At 33.1% G+C, this 20707-nt stretch overlaps 1 protein-coding gene across 1 annotated transcript in view; it reads left to right on the forward strand.

The window, feature by feature from the left end:
• The window catches only part of DACH1 (dachshund family transcription factor 1), a 423674-nt gene that overhangs the window by 163099 nt on the left and 239868 nt on the right, over nucleotides 1-20707 (forward strand). The window contains exon 2 of the mRNA XM_041731156.1: nucleotides 17012-17127. Within this exon, the coding sequence (XP_041587090.1) occupies nucleotides 17012-17127 (116 nt within the window). The remainder of the gene's footprint in view (nucleotides 1-17011; nucleotides 17128-20707) is intronic.

The following is a 20707-nucleotide window of genomic DNA, read 5'->3' on the forward strand; positions in this document are numbered from 1 at the left end:
TAATCTATAAATCAGGAAAAGTTACTAGAAATAATTCACTAGTTAAAGTTAAAATTAATTTTTTAAAGAATTAGTTAATTAATTAATTAATGAGAGACACAAAGAATGAGGCAGACATAGGCAGAGGGAGAAGCAGGCTCCCTGCGAGGAGCCTGATGTGGGACTAGTTCCCAGGACCCCGGGACCACACCCTGAGCCAAAGGCGGACACTCAACCACTGAGCCACCCAGGCATCCTTAAAGTTAAAATTTAGAAGCTTTTCAAGGAACTGCAGTTCTTTTAACGTCAAAGTTAATGAATTTTGCTTTAAACTTATGAAAAGTTAATTTTTTGAACTTCTCTTAACCAAGTAAAACTAAGTCATGGTGAGGGATGTGAAATGTCTGGAAACATCATCATGCATTAATTGTTATTTTCAAACATGAAGTTTACATTATGTACACTGGTTCTAAAACAGGGAAAAAAGATAACATTTTCCTTTGCACAATATTAGAATATTAGTATATCTGTGCATACTGGGGCTAGTCCAGTCTCAGTGATTTCATGTACTCTATAGCACTTTTGTAAATGTCACTTTATAAATTAAAACGGCTTATTTCCTGTCATATGTTCCTGGACTTGCTTTCTCAACAGCAGAAATGTCTCTCAGTTTTTGCTGAGATCAATTTTTTATTTGTCTTTTCTTTTTCCTATTTCTCCATCCATTTGCCATCACCATTGGCTTCATTATGTATGGAGAATGTTCCAATGTGTGGAGAATGCATGCACATGTGCACATATATGCTTTTCACAGAATTTCAGAGAACATTAGTCAAGGAAGTCTAGCAAAGCCCTGTGATAACAACAGAACAGGTGCAATTAAAACTAAGAACATGCAAAAAAAAAAAAAAAAAAAAAAAACAAAAAAAAAAAAACTAAGAACATGCAATCAACTGTTTTAGGCAGTACAAATATAGGACTCCAGCAAAATAAGAAAAGGAGCATCATTTTAAATTTTTTTAATGAAAATGAATTAATATTTTGACATACAGTGAATCTATGACAGTTTTGTATATTCTTAGTATTTAGTTGAGAGAGTTAATACAAGTTTTGGCATTCTTTTAAAATATTTTTTTCCAACGTCATGAATAGTTTTGTGTGGAAGCTTAAAAAGAGAAATTTCTTGGATTGCTTCAAAATGTCTTCTATAGCAAAATTCGACCATTGTTCTTTTTAATCCTGTTCAGATTGATACCTTACATACTACTAGGCTTTGCTCATTAACTTCTCACCACACACCACCCATTTAGGTATCAAAAATCTTATCAATAAACCCAACAAAAAGAGTATGGAGTTTCTATACCAAAGAGACCATATCTTGTAGGAAGATATATAATTGTCCCTCCTCATCTGTGGTCAGTTACCTGATGTCAACATGGTCTGGAAGCAGATGATCCTCCTCCTTGCATAATATCAAGTAGGCCAGTAGTAGCCTATGCTGCATCACAGTTCCTATGTCATTCCCCTCACTTCATCTCATCATGTAGGCATTTTATCATCTCACATCATCACAGGAGGTGGAAGGGTGAGGATAGTACAATAAAATATTTTGAGAGTGAGAGACCACATTTACATAACTTTTATTATAGTACATCGTTACGGTTTTCTATTTTATTATTAAATGTTGTTAATCTCTTACTGTGCCTAATTTATAAATTAAACTTTATCATAGGTATGTACGTGTAAGAAAAAAACATAATATAGAGAGAGTTTGGTATTATCTGTGGTTTCAAGCATCCACTGTGGGTCTTATAATGTATCCCCCTCATAAATAAGGAGACACTGCTTCACTACTTTTTCTCAAACAGAGAGATCTCAAGATTTAATAAAATTCATTTTTGAGGTCTAAAGAAGCCCTGTGTTTGGTAAAATGAAAGGTAGTTTTTAGAAAAGTCAGACTAAATGTTAACAAAAAGAAAAAAACAATTTGAAACTTGACCACCTCAAGGTGTAAGTAAAGCTGAAATTTTTTTCATGTAGTTAGCCATCCACATGTCTTCATTTATCATCAGTTTTTTTTTAACTTTGACAGATTTTGTGGCAAAAACATTTCTTTGCTTTTGCAGCTCCTCTTGATATATAGACTTTTGGAGGCTAAACTTGACCTAAGGCAAATAGCCAAGTTATAAATTCTAGTCAATAAAGTCTAGAGGTTATTCTCCTGATATGCAGGCAAGCTAGGATCTCCTTCTAATTATTTATCATCACTTTATGCTAATGTTTCTAAAATAAAATACTCTTCTGTACATACACAATTACTTTTAATATTTTCAGAGCATTACATGTTAGTTTTTCCTGGTATTTGAAAAATAATTTTAATATCACTGATTCCATCTCCTGGATGCTCTACTTTATTACTTTCATGATGAAAAGCAAACAAAAGAAAGCAAAACCTTGTGGTCCTTGAGAAATATGCAATGTATGTACTCTGTCAGTGATGGACAGAACATGATATTTTGTATTTGATCTGATCTTGAATTCCCTTTTTACTAGTGAGGTTGTAGTTTTTAAAAAATGCTTATTACTATATATTTGTGTTAATTCTATTTGCATTCTTTTGCCATTTAATATCAAATTCTTTATTGTTTATAAATTAAAGCAATAATCTTCTGTCTTCGATATATAATAATTTTCCTGTTTTGCCACTAATCTTTCCAAATTAGTTTTCCTAAAATCGTTCTTAATTTCTATGCAGATAATTCTATCAATCATTTTTTAATAGTTTCTGTCACAAATGTCATTCTTATAAAGTTCTTTATTATCTGAAGTATAGTCTCCTTTAGTCCTTTGCAATTTTTTAAGTCTGTAATTACTTAACCTACTTCCTTAAATGCATAAAATGGGACTCTCAGCTTTCCAAATAACAAGTGAATTGTTCTGATGCCATGTTTTGAATAATATAGCCTTACAATTGTTATTAAATGCAGTATTTTAGGACTTTTTGTATATAATCATGCATATGTAGGGAGGATTCTATGAAAATAAAGTTTTAGTCTCAAGATGGTTTACTTTTGATGTCTATGTAGATGCATTGATTAAATCAAATGATTAGAACTGCACCCTTTATTGTGAAAGTATGAATTACATTTTCAAATACATGTGTCCAGATTTTATTTTTAAAATAAATATTAAAGTAAATATTTTTATTTATTTATTAATGAGAGACAGAGAGAGAGAGAGAGAGAGGCAGAGACATAGACAGAGAAGCAGGCTCCATGCAGCGAGTCTGCTGTAGGACTCGATCTCAGGACTCCGGGATCACTCAGGACTCCGGGATCACTCCCTGAGCCAAAGGCAGATGCTCAACCACTGAGCCACCCAGGTGTCCCAGTGTCCAGATTTTAAAACCAGGTTCAAAACTGTACGTATTTGGGCATAGAATACCCTAGTTGATGATTTCAAGCTTCACATTTTGCAATTAGTTTAAAATTTTTGGAGTATTCTCTTTCCAACCCACATCATTTTGAAGCACTAAGACAGATCCAGAGTATTCAGTTAGGTAGAAGAAGGATAATGCAAAGAGTACAAAAACTCAGAGGTCTTTCACTTTATTATCATTATCAAATTAACACCATACAAAACACTTTGACATGTCACAGCTCCAGTCTCTCAGGTACTTAAATAGCTACTAAGACAGTGTTCAGATGGCCATAGATCAGCAGTGAGCATCTATTCCTTCTTTCACCCACTCATTCATTTTTTTTTCATTTTATAAGTACCTACTGAATTTTCACTCTTCCTACATTTTGAGGATAGAACAGTGAACAGAACATATTCAAAAATTCTTTCCCACATGGAGCCTATCTGGACAAATCACAGTTGCTAATAAGCAAGAAAATATATAGTATTTCTAAACCATAGTCAGTCTAAACATACATTGGGGTGAAAGAGCAGAACTATAAACTGGATCCAGTGACATGATGTGTTGAGGGTTAGGGATGGTGAAGTATGGAGACCTCTAGCTGAAGATCATTCCAGGAAGCACAAGTGCAAAGGTATGGAGGCAAAATAGTACATGTATTTCAAAATAGCAAATGCATTTGGAGTTGCAGAATAGAAACATAGCCTTGAAAGTAAATTTCAAAAATTCATCTCCATGTGGCTTTTTACTTCTAATGTAAATTTCTTTAGAGCTAAAACATTTCTGATTAGCATGGCAATTCAGAATGGAATTGGATGTCAGACATGATACTATTCCGCTTTTCTACCTTAGCAGTCTATAGTCTATTTAGGGTTACTTATCCTCTCTCCATCATTCCATTCATCTGTAAAATGGGCCCAAGGACAATATTTTTCTGATAGAGTTACTTTGAAGTACATAATACAGTGCATATCAAAGTTTTAGCATAATGACAATCACATACTAAATTCAGTTATTATTAAATTTAATGATTTTTAATCTCTATCTTGACAATAGTTAGCTAGTTGAATTTTCACTCACATCTCATCATGAAAATCTACAAAATTGTGAGCCATCATATTTCACATACTATCACTTCCTAAGTATGAATGTTATAATTAGATTATGCATTGCCCTTTTAGGATGCCCACTCTTAGCCTCTCAATATATGCCTTGCCTTTTACAATATGTCCTTCAATCACCCATGCCTATTGGTAGTTTTGATACTACAGAATTCACACAATTAACTGCTCTCTGTACTGAAAGTCAGGGAAGGCTACAGAAAAAACAGCCTTGGTTATTCCCTCAAAGTCTTACCATATAGCCTGGACTAAAAAACACATAAGAGACATACTAAATCTATAAAGATCATCTAGAAATTCTGTACAAGTGGAGCATCCATTGAAACCTTAATCTACCTATAATTTCTCATGTTCTACTTTCTGCCTTAGAGCCCTTGATCATGCTGTTTGAAACTTTTAATGCCTCTAACTTATCTCTACCAGTCAAAACCCACACTCACATTTCAAGACCCACTACAAATGCTGATTCCCTCTTTATAGTATTTGAAAATTTTTTTTAATTACTTGGGACTTATTATCATAATTAACTGTATATTCTACCAATAAGAAACTCCTTCTTGGAGAAGAGATTACATTTTGTTGTCCTTCTCTCTGTCATAGTATTTAGGACTGGTCTTTGTATCCAGTGGTTACCCAACACATGTCTGTGGGTCTGATAATGTTGGAAGAAAGGAACACATTGGAATGTGTCATCAGATGTAGACTCATGGACTTTGAGAGTCGTTTTTTCTGACCATGCATCTGAGGCAGAGTTCTAGATATCAGAAACTCCTTCTAATAGATAAATCAATAGATAAATCATAAATCATCTGCATCTGAGGCAGAGTTCTAGATATCAGAAACTCCTTCTAATAGATAAATCAATAGAAATACAGAATCCTATCATTTGTTTTAAAAAATAAAGTGTAATAGCTGTTGTCTTCATAGAATTCTCTGTGAAATAATGCTGGCCACAATACTTAACCATAAAATAATTTTCCATTTGAACCATGAATAAGAAAAAATCTTTTTAAATTCATAGTAGCACTGTATTTTAACAAATCTCTGCCTCAGTTTCCATATTTAGAAAATGGAAATATTTCTAACTCACAAAATTATTGAATTAAATGAAAAGATACACATGAGGTGCTCAGAAGAAATCCTGGTACATATAAATATGTCAACTTTCAATGTAAGCTCTTAGCATTTAGTCATTTTAAGTAACAGTATTAAGGCAATACTTTTTTTTTTAGCATTTTGGATTATGATTTGGGTACAGATAAATAAATGCAAAAACATAGGAATTAACATAATGATTGGGATTTAAAAAGCAGTCTCTGCACAGTACTCTGGGAGAAAAAAACTCCCATGATAAAACATTGTCTATTCAGGCTTGAAAGAACAATTGTCAATGTCTTCTTCAACTCTGTGGTACAGGCAGTTTATATCATAATTTCTAATAATATTGAGCATTAGTATTAAAAGGCCATTCATTAAAGAAAACACTTTCATAAAGTATTAAATAGAATTCAATTAATGTAAACCATATTAATAGCAATGTTTGGTGCTTATGTAACATCTATGTCAGATAATGAATTAAGCGTGTTATTAAATCTCTGCAGGCTGGAAACAGCATACCTTTGTCTGCCTTAATATAATCCTTTCATTAGTTCATAGGCCTAGAATTCTCCTGGGAGTATCAAAAAGTTGTCAGAAGGTCTGAATTCTGGGGGTGTTATCTGAATCTCTGTGCTTCATGACTACATTTCTTGACAGCTCCCCATATATTACACGGTGGAGGGGAATGGTGAATGTATTCTTTTTCTAACAGGTTTCTCAAATAAATTAGTTATGTACATTTTCTTCAGCTGTAGCAAACAAATAACTTGTCAGTGGAAGGTGAAAACATGTATTTTAGGTTGAGTCAGCCATCTTACCTCTGCATTCACAGGCAAGGAGACAAGATTTTCTCAGTTTTGATTTTATAGACTCTGTTTTTAAACCTCATTTGAAGCTACATCTCTAAGCACCAATAGTTTAATATAAACATAACTATTACATCTAGTTTTGTAATTTATCAGTGTAGGTCCTTATACCAAATGGTTTTTGTGTGTGAACATTTACTTTACCAGAAATTTATTCTGATTGCTTCAGAACAGTAAACAGCAATGTGCATTGATGCACATTTACTATAGTTTTCTTTAAAAAAATCTTTATTGTTGTTGATAGTGATTTTTTTCTTTATAAAATATCTTCATCTTGTATATTAAAAATATGTAGTAGGGGTGCTTGCCTGGCTCAGTCAATAGAACATGTAACTCTTGATCTCGGGGTTGTGAGTTCAAACCCCACATTGGGCCTACAACTTACTTAAAAAAATATAGAAGCAAATGTGATCAAGATTGAGGTGAAAATTATATTGAAATGATAAAACTCAATTGAGTCATTAATGAGTTTCCTTGTTCTGGATACAAACCCCTGTCAGAGTAAAATATTGAAAGGGAGATGGATTAATTACTGGTTAGATTTAGATTTAGTCCACACAATTGATTATATAACACCAACTTGTTTTTTAATTCCCCTAAAATAAAACATTTACAACAAAGATACATTCAAAGTAGATAAATGAATCATAACATCCTAAGGACATTTTACCAAAAATCAATGCATACCACACATCTAGCATATTTCTCAAGATCAGAAGTATGGAGACAAATGAAGAGATGAGTTATGACCTATGAAACTATTTGAAAAAGATTATGTGCTGTATTATGTGAAACTTACCATAAGGAAGAAAAGATGAGCATGGATTTGATTAATACAGGATTTCATTACAGAAATATGTATTTGTGCGTGTGTATAAGGGAGGGGTGTGCTATGGATGTTTTCTTACTCAGTCCTCTCACCTCTTCTTCAAGTTACTGACTCCTGTTTGCTCTTATCTCTTCTTTCCAGAGGTACCCCTACTGTGATGTTCCTACAACTTTCCCTTGGAACTTTTACTGCAGTATTTAACATGATTTATTGCAATTCTTTATACATCCATTTCCAAAAATAGACTGAGCTACTTGAACTCAGGGACAATATCTTATTGGTATTTCCAGAACACATTATAAGGTCATGCACATTAACATTTAATGTTTGTTGACTAAATGAACAAACAAATATGCTACAGAGGCAGATTGCATGGTGCTCAGAGCTAGGCCTCTGGACCAGATTGCCTTGATTCACAACCTGGTTCTATAACTTTTTTTTTTAAGACTTATTTTTTAAGGGAAGTTTTATATTACAATAGAATTGAGCAGAAGGTACAAATATTTCCATATACCCTCTGCCTTCAACACATGCACAACCTCCTCCATTGTCAGTATCCCCCACCAGAGAGGTACATTTGTGACAATTAATGAGCCTACATTGATTCATCATAATCACTCAAAGTCTGTAGTCTACATTAAGGTCCATTCTTGGTCTTGTACATTCCATGGGTTTGGACAAATGTATAAAGGTCCATATCAACCACATCCACCATTATTGTATCATGTATAGTATATTCACTATCCTAAAAAATCTCTATGCTTTGCCTATTTATCCTAACTCCCATCCCAACCCCATTCTACTACATTTTATATATGGGATATTGAGTATGGCATTTTTCTTTCTTGTGTCTCAGTTTTCTCATCAGTAAAATAAAGATAACAATAATTCCTATCTTAAAGATTTGTTACCAATATTAATAGTTAGATCATATAGTGAACTTAGCCCAGTGCCTATGGATTAGATAATATAATACAACTGTGATTATTTTATTTTATGAACTATTCCACAATAAAATGAATACATTTGGAAAGGGGGCATTCAAGTGTTGGAAATGGCACCTGCTACAGAGGAGAATTGGATATTATTTTGTGATTGGAGTAATGGGTGTATTTTGGAGTCAAATTCAAGATGATCTATAAAAACAGATTAATAGTCAAACAGAGCCACTGCACATTCAGGAACAGGTCATGGTATGTGCCAGTGAAATAAAAGACTACATTGCTATTGATTCAAACACAATATAACCAACAATAATTGCAGAAGATATAGTCATTTGAAATTGAAAAAATGTTAAAAAGTAAAACTTTTTCTTTGTGACTATAGAGCTCAGAGTTTGCAAAAAGATTAGTTTAGATAGTGCCTATTTTAGTTGGAATATCTTTTAATATTAAATTTAACTTCTGTAGAATATGGTTTTAAGATATGACAGGAACTGTGAAAAAGGAGCTGATAAAGTATTAAATCGTCTCAAAACCTCAAGAAAACCATGCACTCTTGTTTCTAATTATTTTAGGAGTAGTCATTCTTTGTAGATAAGAATGTAAAAAATATGTTTTGTGGTAGATTCATCTGTGTCTTGGAAGGCTTATGAGAAGAAGAGAAAATTATAAGGTGACTAAAAAGTTAAAAATATTTAGCTTTCTAGACAAGCATGTTCCTAAATGACATTGCGAATAATACAATAATAATAATTTAATAGAATGATATAATATTAAGACCTTTGCTTTGTTAAAGGTTAATCTTAAAAAAACATATTCCCTAAATAAAGGAATCTAAACTAAAATTATTATATCAATTCTGTGATTAATATAACTAAATATATTATATGAATTTTGAAGAATTTTTTAATGTGGTATTTATGTATAGATTGTAAAAAAGGGGAGAGGGGCTTGTCAATGTTAAGGACTAGATTATCCCAAGTATGTAATCTGTCCAGCAGGGACTCTCTTTAGTATTTTGGCTGTCATTATTTGTTAACTCAATATACAGATGCTTAAGAATAACTTAGTTACATTCTGATATATTATAACTCTTTGGGGGATAATTTCTTATTCAGTATTAATAACTCTAACTAAGCAGGAGACCCAGATATTTTGTCAATGACCTGTGCAACAGGTTTTGTGTTAGGTAAATTTCTGGTACTATTTCAGGCCTAGATGGCATGAGTTTTGAAGTCAGGGGTGACGATAATTCTTCCTCACCAGAGTAGCTAATTCTAACTCCTATTTATTTTTTGTTAGTGATGATTTTAGTTTAATTATGTTAACTTTGTATTTTGCGTAATTATCAAGTCTTACATCAACTCTGTAGAATATGTGAATTCCTGCTTTTCTTGTTTCTAGAGAATAATTTGCATGTGACAATTGTCACGTGACCTTGACACAGAATGGTTTGGTAATGTTGAGGCATGAGGGATTTTCATAATTAAATATAAGCATACTGTTAGGGAGAACTTATTCCACTAGAACACTAGTCTCTAAACAAACTCACTGGAAATAACAGGTTTCATGATAAACTAAGTTTCATGAATGCCTATTTTACCACATTCTTAGAGATTTATAATACATATCAGCATAGGAAAACTCTGAGAAACTGTCCTACAAAAAAAAAATATTAAAAGTTTTGGGAATTTGTGAGGTTCTTCCACAAAATACATGTACTTAAAATAGGATTGACTGGGCATTTCCCAAATTAATTTGAGCACACAACATTTTTCAAAAATTATTTTTAATTCTTTTTCAAGGGAGATTTTGTGTTTGTATATGTATTTGTTCAGTTATATACAGAATTTTCTGCTGTCTTAGTCTAGCTCAGGTTGCCATAGCAAAATATCGTAGACTGGATGATGTGAACAACAGAAAATTATTTTCTTATAGTTCTGGAGGTGGAAGTCTGAGATCAGGGTACCAGCATAGTCGATTTTTGGTAGTATTTCTCTTCACTGGTTGTAGATGGCCTTCTTACTGTGTCCTCACATAGTGGAAAGAAAGCAAACAAGCTTTCTGGTGTCTCTAGTTACATGGGCACTGATCTTATCATGAGGTCCACACTGATATGTCCTCATCTAAGCCTAATTACTTTCCAAAGGCCCTATCTCCAAATACCATCACAATTAGGTTTAGGGTCTCAATGTATGAATTTTAGGGGCATACAATTATTTATGATACCTACCCTATAAGAGCTGAAGGAATATTGGTTGCTTTGTGCTCATGAGTAGTAATCTGAGGGTGTCTCCTCAGAGCTGGTGTCATTTTAAGTGCCTGCCTTGTGGAACTTGGTATTTTGGTGACTATGGAAAATCATCTCTTTGATGAGTTAGTTCATAATCTGTTTGTACTGAGAAATACACATGGCTGGAGACACCTGCCTATACAGAGAACACAGAAAATCCAAACAAACGAAAGACATGAGTTTGGGAAAGTGCTCTCTTTTTTCATCATTGAAAAAAGTAATGTATCCTTCAAAATTTTTTGTCTATAGAAAAAATAAAGTTCCATGCAAAGGGAATACATGGTAATCATATACTATCTGGATTATTTATATTGTTGTCTTTTAGAGAGCTGAAAAAAATTCAACTAGCAAGTTAAGGAGATATTTCTAAAGGAAAAGGACCCATTTATAAACTGAGGATTATAAATCAGCTGTTTCTTTTAGTGAAATACATAACATACATTAATCTTAAGAGGTTCTTTGCATTTTTATGTTGATAGATCAATTTTATGAGGCTGGCTTAATTTGGAAGATATCAGTGATTGTACTTTTCATATTTTAGATTAGTTTTATAGTTCTTACAGGTTAATATTTTTACATATAGTTATCTGCTTTTTATTAGATATTTTAGAACTGAACATAAAGATTAAGAGGATAAATTATATCTAGTTTTTGGTATGTGTAGAGGTAAATTTCAGGCATTGATCAAGTTTAGCCAGGATCATAGTTTTTCCACAATGAATTATCTAAAAAATATGGTCAGCCATTAAAGTGTCAAACAAATTAATGTTAAAGGTTTGTTTTTATATTTTAAATTAAGATATGTTTTTGACAATTAAAAATCTTTGGATATAGAAAAAATATGTATTTCCTCAACCAATGATTATCCCTTCTAATATTTTAGTATGTTTCCTTCCAGTCTTTTTTCTATGTATATTACTTGTTTTACTTAATTTCTCTATCGCTCCTGTGCTCCATTATGTACATATCTATAGATTCCATCATTTTCATCTTACTTAGAACATAAGCATTTTCTCATAGTCTCTTTATAAACATTATTCATGACTTCAAAATGTTCAAGTGGAAATGTAAATCATTAAAGAAATTGTGCCTTTCCAATTAGAAATAAGAATGTGTGTGTGTATGTGTGTGTGCCTATGTCATATATTTGACTATGTATTTAGTCATAGTTCTCATATATTTTGGCTTGGCTTTGTAGAAGTAGTTTACTAGAAAAAATATGCAGAATATAAACACACAATTGGAACTTTTCTGGGGAGAAAGCAAATGAACTCTTGGAAATTCATGGAGCAAGCTACTTTCACTTCTAAATGCTTATTTGTATTCCAAGACTAAAATCAATGCTCACTTGCTGCCATGTGTTTTAGTTCTGCACTACTATCCCACAGGCTATTTCATTTTGTTTTCTTCTTCAAAGTAATGTCTAGCCCCTTGCTTGTACAGGAGCTCCTTTCTGTCAAATAGATGGATGAATGGACTGAATATTTGAATGGGGCTCTTTTTAAGATGGTAGGATTTGGAACCAAATTTTTGCTAGGTAGCTACTTTTGCATTTCCTGACTTAGAGCCATCACAGTCTCTTTCTGGATTTTACATGTTTCTCTGCTCTGACTCTCAGGAAGAAAATTGAACTCAATATCTAAAAAGACTACTGAAAAGATTAGCAGAAGATGTGCACAGTGAAGGTGGGGGATTGAAAAGTCTGTGCTGTACCTTCCCCTAACATTTTAAATGATCCAGTCTTTGGATGCACCTAGCTTCTTATTAATTCATATCAATTCAGTTTTCTCTTTTTAAGTTTAATTTTGACTTCACCCTGAATAAATACAATAAAGGACTAAGAAAAGTTGCTAAACTTTACACAGTTATGTGAGAGAGAGACAGAAATTAGCATGAGACAGATTTAATGGTGTGAACTAAGGCGGACATCTGCTCAGTGATCTATCTAGAAAAGAAAGCTTTTTCATTCAGAACTTCAGGAAAGAGTGTACCTGGGTGGATTCCCAAGTAAGTGAGATATTAAGTGTGGATTTAGACACCTCTAAGCCATTTCTCTCTTCTTTGAATGCAGATGGTTGAAAATACCAAAGGCTGTACTATGGCTCATGTGTAAAGCTGGCAAAAACAATTACCAAAGTCATAAATTTGATTTCATTCGAGCTGTTAAGGGTAATAATTTATTTAAGTGAGGTCTTCTGCTTTGATTAGAACTAAGAATGTTCAGCTATTCTAATCCTCTGGGGTAGATCTGGGTTACTATTATAGATAAGGAGGCTTGAAGGTGGCTACTATTGAGGCTACTGATCATTCCAACAGGAAATGCTTTTGCTAATTGTTTCATTTCATCTTTTCAGTTAAGTTTTTATTTTTCTTTCCAAGAATAATTTATTTCTTACAAAGTAAACAAATCCACTTTAAAAAAAAAATCCTGATTTAATCAGATGTTTTCAGATAACTTACACCTAACCTGTGTCTTGATCAAAGCTGTATTTTCTAGTAAATTGGTAGTGCTGGTATTTGAAAATAGAGTTATCAAGACAATACATGTGTGGCCAGAGGGGCGAAGTACTACACAGGTTCTCTTGGAATTTCCCTACAGCTCTGTGGAAAGTAATTTAAATATGAAAGTAATTTAAATATTCAAGTATTTTACAATTCAGTTATCTTCAGTTATCTCTTCTCTAGAGATGAACCCTCTGGTAGTTAGTGACTAAGACCACAGTAAAGGTAAAATACCAAACCCATCAATAAGAGGATCTAACTGAACTGTAGGTCATGAAGGATGGAGGAAAGTCTTGTCAATAAATAAACCTTCTAACTTCCCCTCTGCCAGGACATTATGTAAAACTCCAAAGAGAGGTTCTAGTGGTCTTACTCTTATTCTTGAAAATTCTTATTCAAGGGTAAGTGACTTGACTATCCTTTGAATATTTTCTTCTTTCTGGTCCCCTCTATTCTTTGAATAGATATCTCAAAATTGTGCTCTCTTCTAATTGTAAAGTAATTCTCAGTTGGGTATTAGTTGATGGCTTTAAGGTGTTGCTACCACCAGGGGTATTTTAATGGAAGGCTTTAAAAGACCTTAAAGCTTCAATACTGAAAGCACTAAATCTCTTTTGGTGGCATTGGAGGCAGTGTGATAGATTGGGCGGGAGAGATCTGGGGTGAAAGGAGCCCACTGGGTCTATTCTAAACACAGCATGAACTAACCTGTTCCTACTTAGTAGCCTGACTTCTACTTCCCGAGTGAGGGCAGTGAGGACAGCTCCTGTGGCCTGAATAATAAAGTACTCTTAAACAGTTGCATTTTCTTTAAAAGCAAAACAAATTAAACTGCTAAAACTTTCAAATGTTAGTATCCTTTTCCTTTTTCACTTTCTCCATGGCATCTTGCTTGAGGTCTCTCAATATCTCTGTGCTCTTTCTCTGGACTTCTGATGTATATTTAGGATAATTCTTAGACTCAAAATTCCAAACTTTTGTCAAGACTTACTTTTCATTTCTTGGAAAATTCCAGAGCACTGGAATGTATAAAGTAGGATACTTGAGGAATTTTGGGGGGAAACGACTTCTTAAAATGGATTAAAACTTATTTAAATACATAGATTGAAAAAAAGAAAAAGGAAAGTAAATATATAATAATCCAGGCATTGAGTTAAGTTTAAAGGATATAAAGATATATTTTATACACTTTCTTGCTAAATATGCTGGAAATTAAAACAAATGCACAGATTACCATGATCAGTGCAGAAAGAGTTGTACACCATAGGTTATCATAGTGCATAGAAAGCATACTAAGTAGAAGTGGTTGGTAAGAAGGATGATTAAAGTTTACCCAAGTTAGCCAGGTGAAATGGAGATGAGGGTGAGTTGGTGTAGAAAAGATCTTGGTGGCAAGGCAAGCAGCATTTATAAAGGTAGTTCAATAGGACACCAAAGTAGCTTGTGACACTCTTCATTCAGAGGGCCATGAATGTAAGAATAAAATGGTGAGATTGGAATAGTAGGCAGGGGCGTTGGAAGGCTTTGGTGCTGTGATAAGGAGTGTGAATCTTATAGAGAACGACTGATATCTTAAGCAAATGGAAAACATGATCAAATTAGCATTTTAGAAAAATCCTTCTGAGATCAGTATGGAAAATTATCTTGACTCTCGACTCTCGACTTTACAGTGGAACAAAGTTGGGAGATAGATTTAGAAAAGTTCAGAATACTGTAACAGTAGATCAAATAAGAAGTGAGGTACTGACCTGGAAGATGAAAGTAGGAATAGAGAAAGGAAAATGGATCAGAGAGACATCTTCATTGTGATGATATCTGAGCATACAAGGGGAGGAAAAGACATAGCTGAGTCCTGGATTTTTAGCTTAGTCAGTTAGGTGCCATTTTGCTGAACTAGGGAAAGAGAAATAGGTTTTAATGGATAAGATGCTGAGTTCAGATTTGGATAAGCTGAGTCTTAGATTATTAAAGAACATCTAAGCAGAGATTTCCACTAAACAGGCATTAATCTATCTAAATCCCAGGAGGAAGACCTAGGCTGCAGATATACATTTAGCCATTATTCCTTAGCATCTCAGGGATGTCAATAGCAGGATAACTCAGGAAGACTGGAGGCTATCAGATGCTTGATTAATCCTAGGCAAATAACAAGAGTTAACGAAACAGTTGAAGATGAATAATAATAATGACAAATCAAAATAAGTAGCTATATAGATATTACAGTATGAGGGAGGTGTCCTTATAGAATAGCAAAACAAACTCACAGTCTCCTTGCTTTTGGTTCAAAGGATCTGGCCTTTAGGATCTGGCCCCAAGTTGTGAATCTAGCATTATCCACCTTTGCTTCTCATCTTCCTTGGCCTGTTTTGGCTCACTGGAGATAATCCTGCACATCCATTAATTGTCATGTTTCCATTCCTGTCTCATATTCTCACTGGAGTGCACTTTCCCTCCATTTTTTTCTCTCCATCCTGCAGAATTGTTTTCTAATACTTCTACTGTCGAGAAATCCTATCTCTCTTCCCTAACATGGAAGTCTCATCATCCAGCTTAACCTCCGATTAATATTCAGATTGCAACTTTCTTATGACACTTAGCACATTCTGGTGTGTGCCATGGTTATTTATGCGCCAGATTTCCCCCCTTAGGCAAGAGCATAAACTTCTGAAGACTAAAGAACCCATTCTCCCAAATTAATCACCACAGTGTATTGCTCTGAAAACAGCAAGTGCTTAATAATTGTTCGTTAAATGATCACATATATCACTTACACTAAATCATAAAGGTAAGATCTTTGAATTTTCTGAATAGGCAAAGGATCTTAGTTGAGGCTAACATGGAAATGTGAACTTATGAAGGCTCTTTCTGGAAGTTCTGAGATGTCTAGGCACCTATTGGCCAGATGATGAGAAAGCCTTTCATAACAGCACATTCATGATACAGAAGCAGAAAGGAAAAACATAATTCTAAGTGTATTTATTTCAAGAATTACTAAAATTATATTCTTCATGTTTTTCTCTTGCAAAAATAGTAAGCCTTTACCTCCTTTTCACCTTCTGCTTTTGTAATTTTAAAAGTTAATCGCATGCAATAGGCATATAAAGGAGAAGTACCGCTAAAACACAAACACAATGAATGTGTTTTTATTTATCCTAAAGGCAAATATAAGAGGCTATACTGGCAGTTTCTCAACAATGTCCTGCAAATAATCCTAAGCCTTTCCAATTTATTTTAGTGTATTAAAAGTAAAGCAACCTAGTGGGGCTGTTCATTTAAATAGAATAGGGTTAAATGATAACTTGACTTATCTTTTAAATGACAAAAAATAAAGAAATTGCAAGACCTTTTCACACATTAGATATGTATTGTCATTTATCATCTAGATATCAGGCTAGCAGTGCGAAGTAATAAAACATATCATCGAAAAATGTGCTATAGGTCTGAATCACTCTTTCATTCCACCTCCCAGCTAACTGTAGTATTAAATCAAACAAGCAGAACATTTCCTTAGGCAGCCATTGCCTTTTAATTTCCTGAAGAACCTTAAAATATCATTCATTACAAGTACTACACATATTTGGTTTTTAAAAGTCTCATAAATCAATAGCAGGCTGACTGTAATAATTATTACAAGTTAGTGCATAATTTTCGTGCTGAAGGCTGCATGCAGAACTTTAGCATATGCAAACGAGGCAATTCAAACTGTGTATAGATATTAATATGAAGAAGCAGGTAACGAGGTGCAGGCTATGAATTATGCATCAAGAGTGGCTGATCTTCAATGAGGAAAATGAATTCAGCATGTAATCTAATTAGTGATGGAAGTCTATTACATCTAACTGCAAAAGCAACCGTCCTTGAAACAAATTTATTTACAGTCCATGTTACCACTTGAAACAACTTTGAAATGATGTGTAAGACAACAGCTTAATTGTAAAAATTTTTTGTTTGTTTGTTTCAGTTCTAGACCTGGAAGGCCTCCTAAGAGGACTCAAAGTGTCACCTCCCCAGAGAACTCTCATATCATGCCACATTCTGTTCCTGGCCTCATGTCTCCTGGGATAATCCCACCAACAGGTAAGAATACTACACATTTATGCCAAAAACATTAAGATTCAGTCAATGACATAGTTTTTATATATGTATATGTTTACATAGATATTTATACCCATCAAACGTGTCTTGTGCACACTGACGTAATGCTACCGATGAGAATTTCTTGCAAAACTGCATTGTGGTTATCACCATTTCTTTATTTAAAATAAAATGGAAGAAGCTAAACTGAGAATAGTGCTAGGAGTTATTCTAATTAATCCTCTCACTAATTTCAAACTACAAATTATCATCTCTCTTTTCCTGGTAAGTAACTGAAGCTAGGAGAGAATCAAGTGACTCTCCCAAGGTCAATTAGCTTATAACTGTTAGCGGTTATTCAATTCTAGGTCTCAGAATTTGAAATTTATGCTTTTGTTCATAAGAACTCTGAAATAGATTGAAATGCATCCAAACAAGACAGTAACTACATCAATAAAATATCTCCTATTTTTTCAAACTGTAATGTGAATACATTTTCATTAGAAACATCTGAAAGATGTTCATTTCTGGAATTTTAAAAATGTGCAAAAAAAGAATAGCCTTGACTTCACAAGCTCCATTCCATAAACAACTCTAATAATGTACTAGGAAATAACTCATTTGATCTCTACTAATTGGGTGTATTCGTTGAGTCTTTTATTTACTTATACACATTTGCCCACTTTCCATTTTTCATCTAGACCCTATGAGCAAATTAAAATAATGATGATGATGATTTTATTTGTATTAATTCTTACCATCACAGGAGTTTATTGAGGAAATAAACATATAAACAATTGCCATGTAACACAACTGATACAGGAAGGATAATCTGGCAAGATGAAGAGAGTTTTTATCTTTTCTCTGAATTCCCATATCATTGTTTTCTTTTTTATTTTGTAACATTTCTCTTTCTCTGTGCTTTGATACCATCATGGATAATCTGATTTCATATGCCATATTTGGTAGGAAGCTCTTTGAAAGCATGACTACTTTAATTCACTTTTATTTTTATGAGAACATCTGAACAATTCATTCACCTTTGTGGACCTTTATCAAACATTTGTAGAGTTGAATTGAAACTATTTGTTCCTTTATATATATATATATTTTTCCCCAGTGAGATACCACGGTATATACTTAACAGTAAGTTATTGAAAATGCTATGGAGAATTGTATTTTTATGCTAATTTTGCAGATGAAAATTTGAAACATAGAAAAATGAAATCAACAGCTGAAAATGACCCAATTACAGAACGAGTATCATCATTTCCATTTGTTTAATTAGTCGTGTTTCTCAAGTGATTGAATCCTACTGGCTGAAATTCTAATGCCAAATTTGAGATTCAGAAAAGAAATAGGCAGTGCCATATTAAATTTAACTGTTTTTATTTAACAAGATAAAATTTCCTGTTCTGAACATTTGGCATTTTTTTTTTTTTCTGTACCACATAGGCTAGATGTAACTAAAACCTTAACTGTTCATGTTTTGTGTTTGAAAGACTCAGGTGTGCTAGAAGAAAGGCCTAAGAATTGTTGACTTAATTAACTTCTCAATGACCTGTGTTATGGGAATTTTAAAAAATCATTTTAATAATCATTCTTTATTTGAAAAGTTTGTGTTGCAGTTATCTTGTGGGTGAAAAGTATTCAAGATTGGATTCATATTAACCTGGTTCCAAATCGTCTGTCAATATTTAATTTTTTTTAAGGGAAAGATAGTAAGTAGTTCATTACCAAAGCAGTGATGAAATAAGATGATTTTATGACAGTCTAAGCATAGCAACGCCTCACATAGTTAACATCATCAAGTCACTTTAGGGTAAGTGAAATTTCTAGATAGTTGATGATCATATGCCAAAATGGAAAATCAAAATATTAAGTTATTTTCAATAGACCCTTTTCTGAAATTTATTACATATTTTCCTGGCTTGGTGAACAGAGACACCAAAGGTAATTGAAATGTGACTCATTACGATAGACATTCATTTTTAAAGTAGGATCAATTTCATGTATTTAAGTTGCTGTGCTGTTCTCCTCAGAGATGTTTTTGTTTGTCTTGTTTTGTTTGTTTACTTTTGTTCTTCCTAGTATGTTACTAACCAGAATTTTTCAAGCTTATTAAACATTTTTCTGAAAAAAGACCTTAAAGAGTCATATTCTAGAAAAAGATGAAGAAATAGAGGCTCATCAGGTAGTAAAATGGATTGAAAAGTAGGTTTTGAACAGCTCAGTGCTCTGTAGAGTCCCCATGACTCTAAGACATGGGGAGCGTGAGCTCACTATTACCTATTTCACTTACTTTCTTTTTTTGTTTAAGTTTTTATTTAAATTTTTGTTAGTTAACATATGATGTAATATTATGTGTCATCACTTACATATAACACCCAATGCTTATCACAAGTGCCCCCTTAATACCCACCCCCGCGTTAGCACATCCCTCCACCCAGGTCTCCTCCAGCACCCTCTGTTTACTCTGTAGTTAACAAACTCTTATGGTTTGCCTCTCTCTCTCTCTCTCTCTCTCTCTCTACCTCTTTTCCTTTCTTCTATGTACATCTGCTTTATTTCTTAAATTCCACGTATATTTCACTTACTTTAAACTTTCAGAGATCTTTCAAAGATTTGTACCTGCCAGGAAGTTGACTGTTGCACATGAGGGGGTGTTATCATAATATATTCAATGTGATTTCTCTTTTGCATAAAATTCTAGATGGAGAAGTTTAGATTTTAGTTGAACACAGACTAATGTCTCCATCCCTTGTATTATTTACTCACTTTAAACATTAACTGGAAAATTTAATGGCTTTAAAGAAATCTTATAGTTCAAAAGAGTGTAACACTTTTCTCTCAAGGAGACCTTGGTGTATTCAGGGAATATGATTTACTATGAATACATAGACTTTTATGTCTCTGGACTTTATTTATATTTGCTACTTTTCAATATTTGTGACTTTCTTTAAAAAATAAAACATCATTTTTTTCTTCTTAAGATGGGGAAGGTGAGGTGTGTTAGTTGTCTTTTTAAACTTAATGAAAAGGTTTATAACAGTATCATTGGCATTAGGCAAACTAGTTTGATGATATTTCTACTATGTTTTTAACCTGTGGGTTTGCAATTAAAAAATTATTTCCAAGAGTCTATAGTTATATCAGTATCTTTAAAAGACTTGGAAGTCATGTTTCTAAAACTAGTAAAACAAACATTTAATCCTCAAGAAAACAATGGAAGTAAAAAAGAAAAAAAAAGAAAAAAAAACACCCTCAAAATTTCAAATCCTTTCTAAGATTTAAATTGTAACCTACCTGAACATTGATCTGTACTTTGGACTTCCAGTATTACAACTTGAAAAGTATAAACAATGCAAATTTACCTTTGAAGTTGCCAAAATTGGTCCTGTGAAAGAGAAAATTTACTAATTTTGACAAATTTATAAAAATCTATCAATTTGTTCGTAATCATTCCCTCATGTTTTCTTTTCAACAATTGAACACTGGAATTAAATAACAGTCTATCCTGGAGGCATCTGTTTTCTCAGGAAAAAAAAATCTATATTTAAAAAAAAAGTATTTCCCTACTCCT

This window comes from Vulpes lagopus, chromosome 16 (genome assembly GCF_018345385.1).
Source record: "Vulpes lagopus strain Blue_001 chromosome 16, ASM1834538v1, whole genome shotgun sequence".
Taxonomy (NCBI): domain Eukaryota; kingdom Metazoa; phylum Chordata; class Mammalia; order Carnivora; family Canidae; genus Vulpes; species Vulpes lagopus.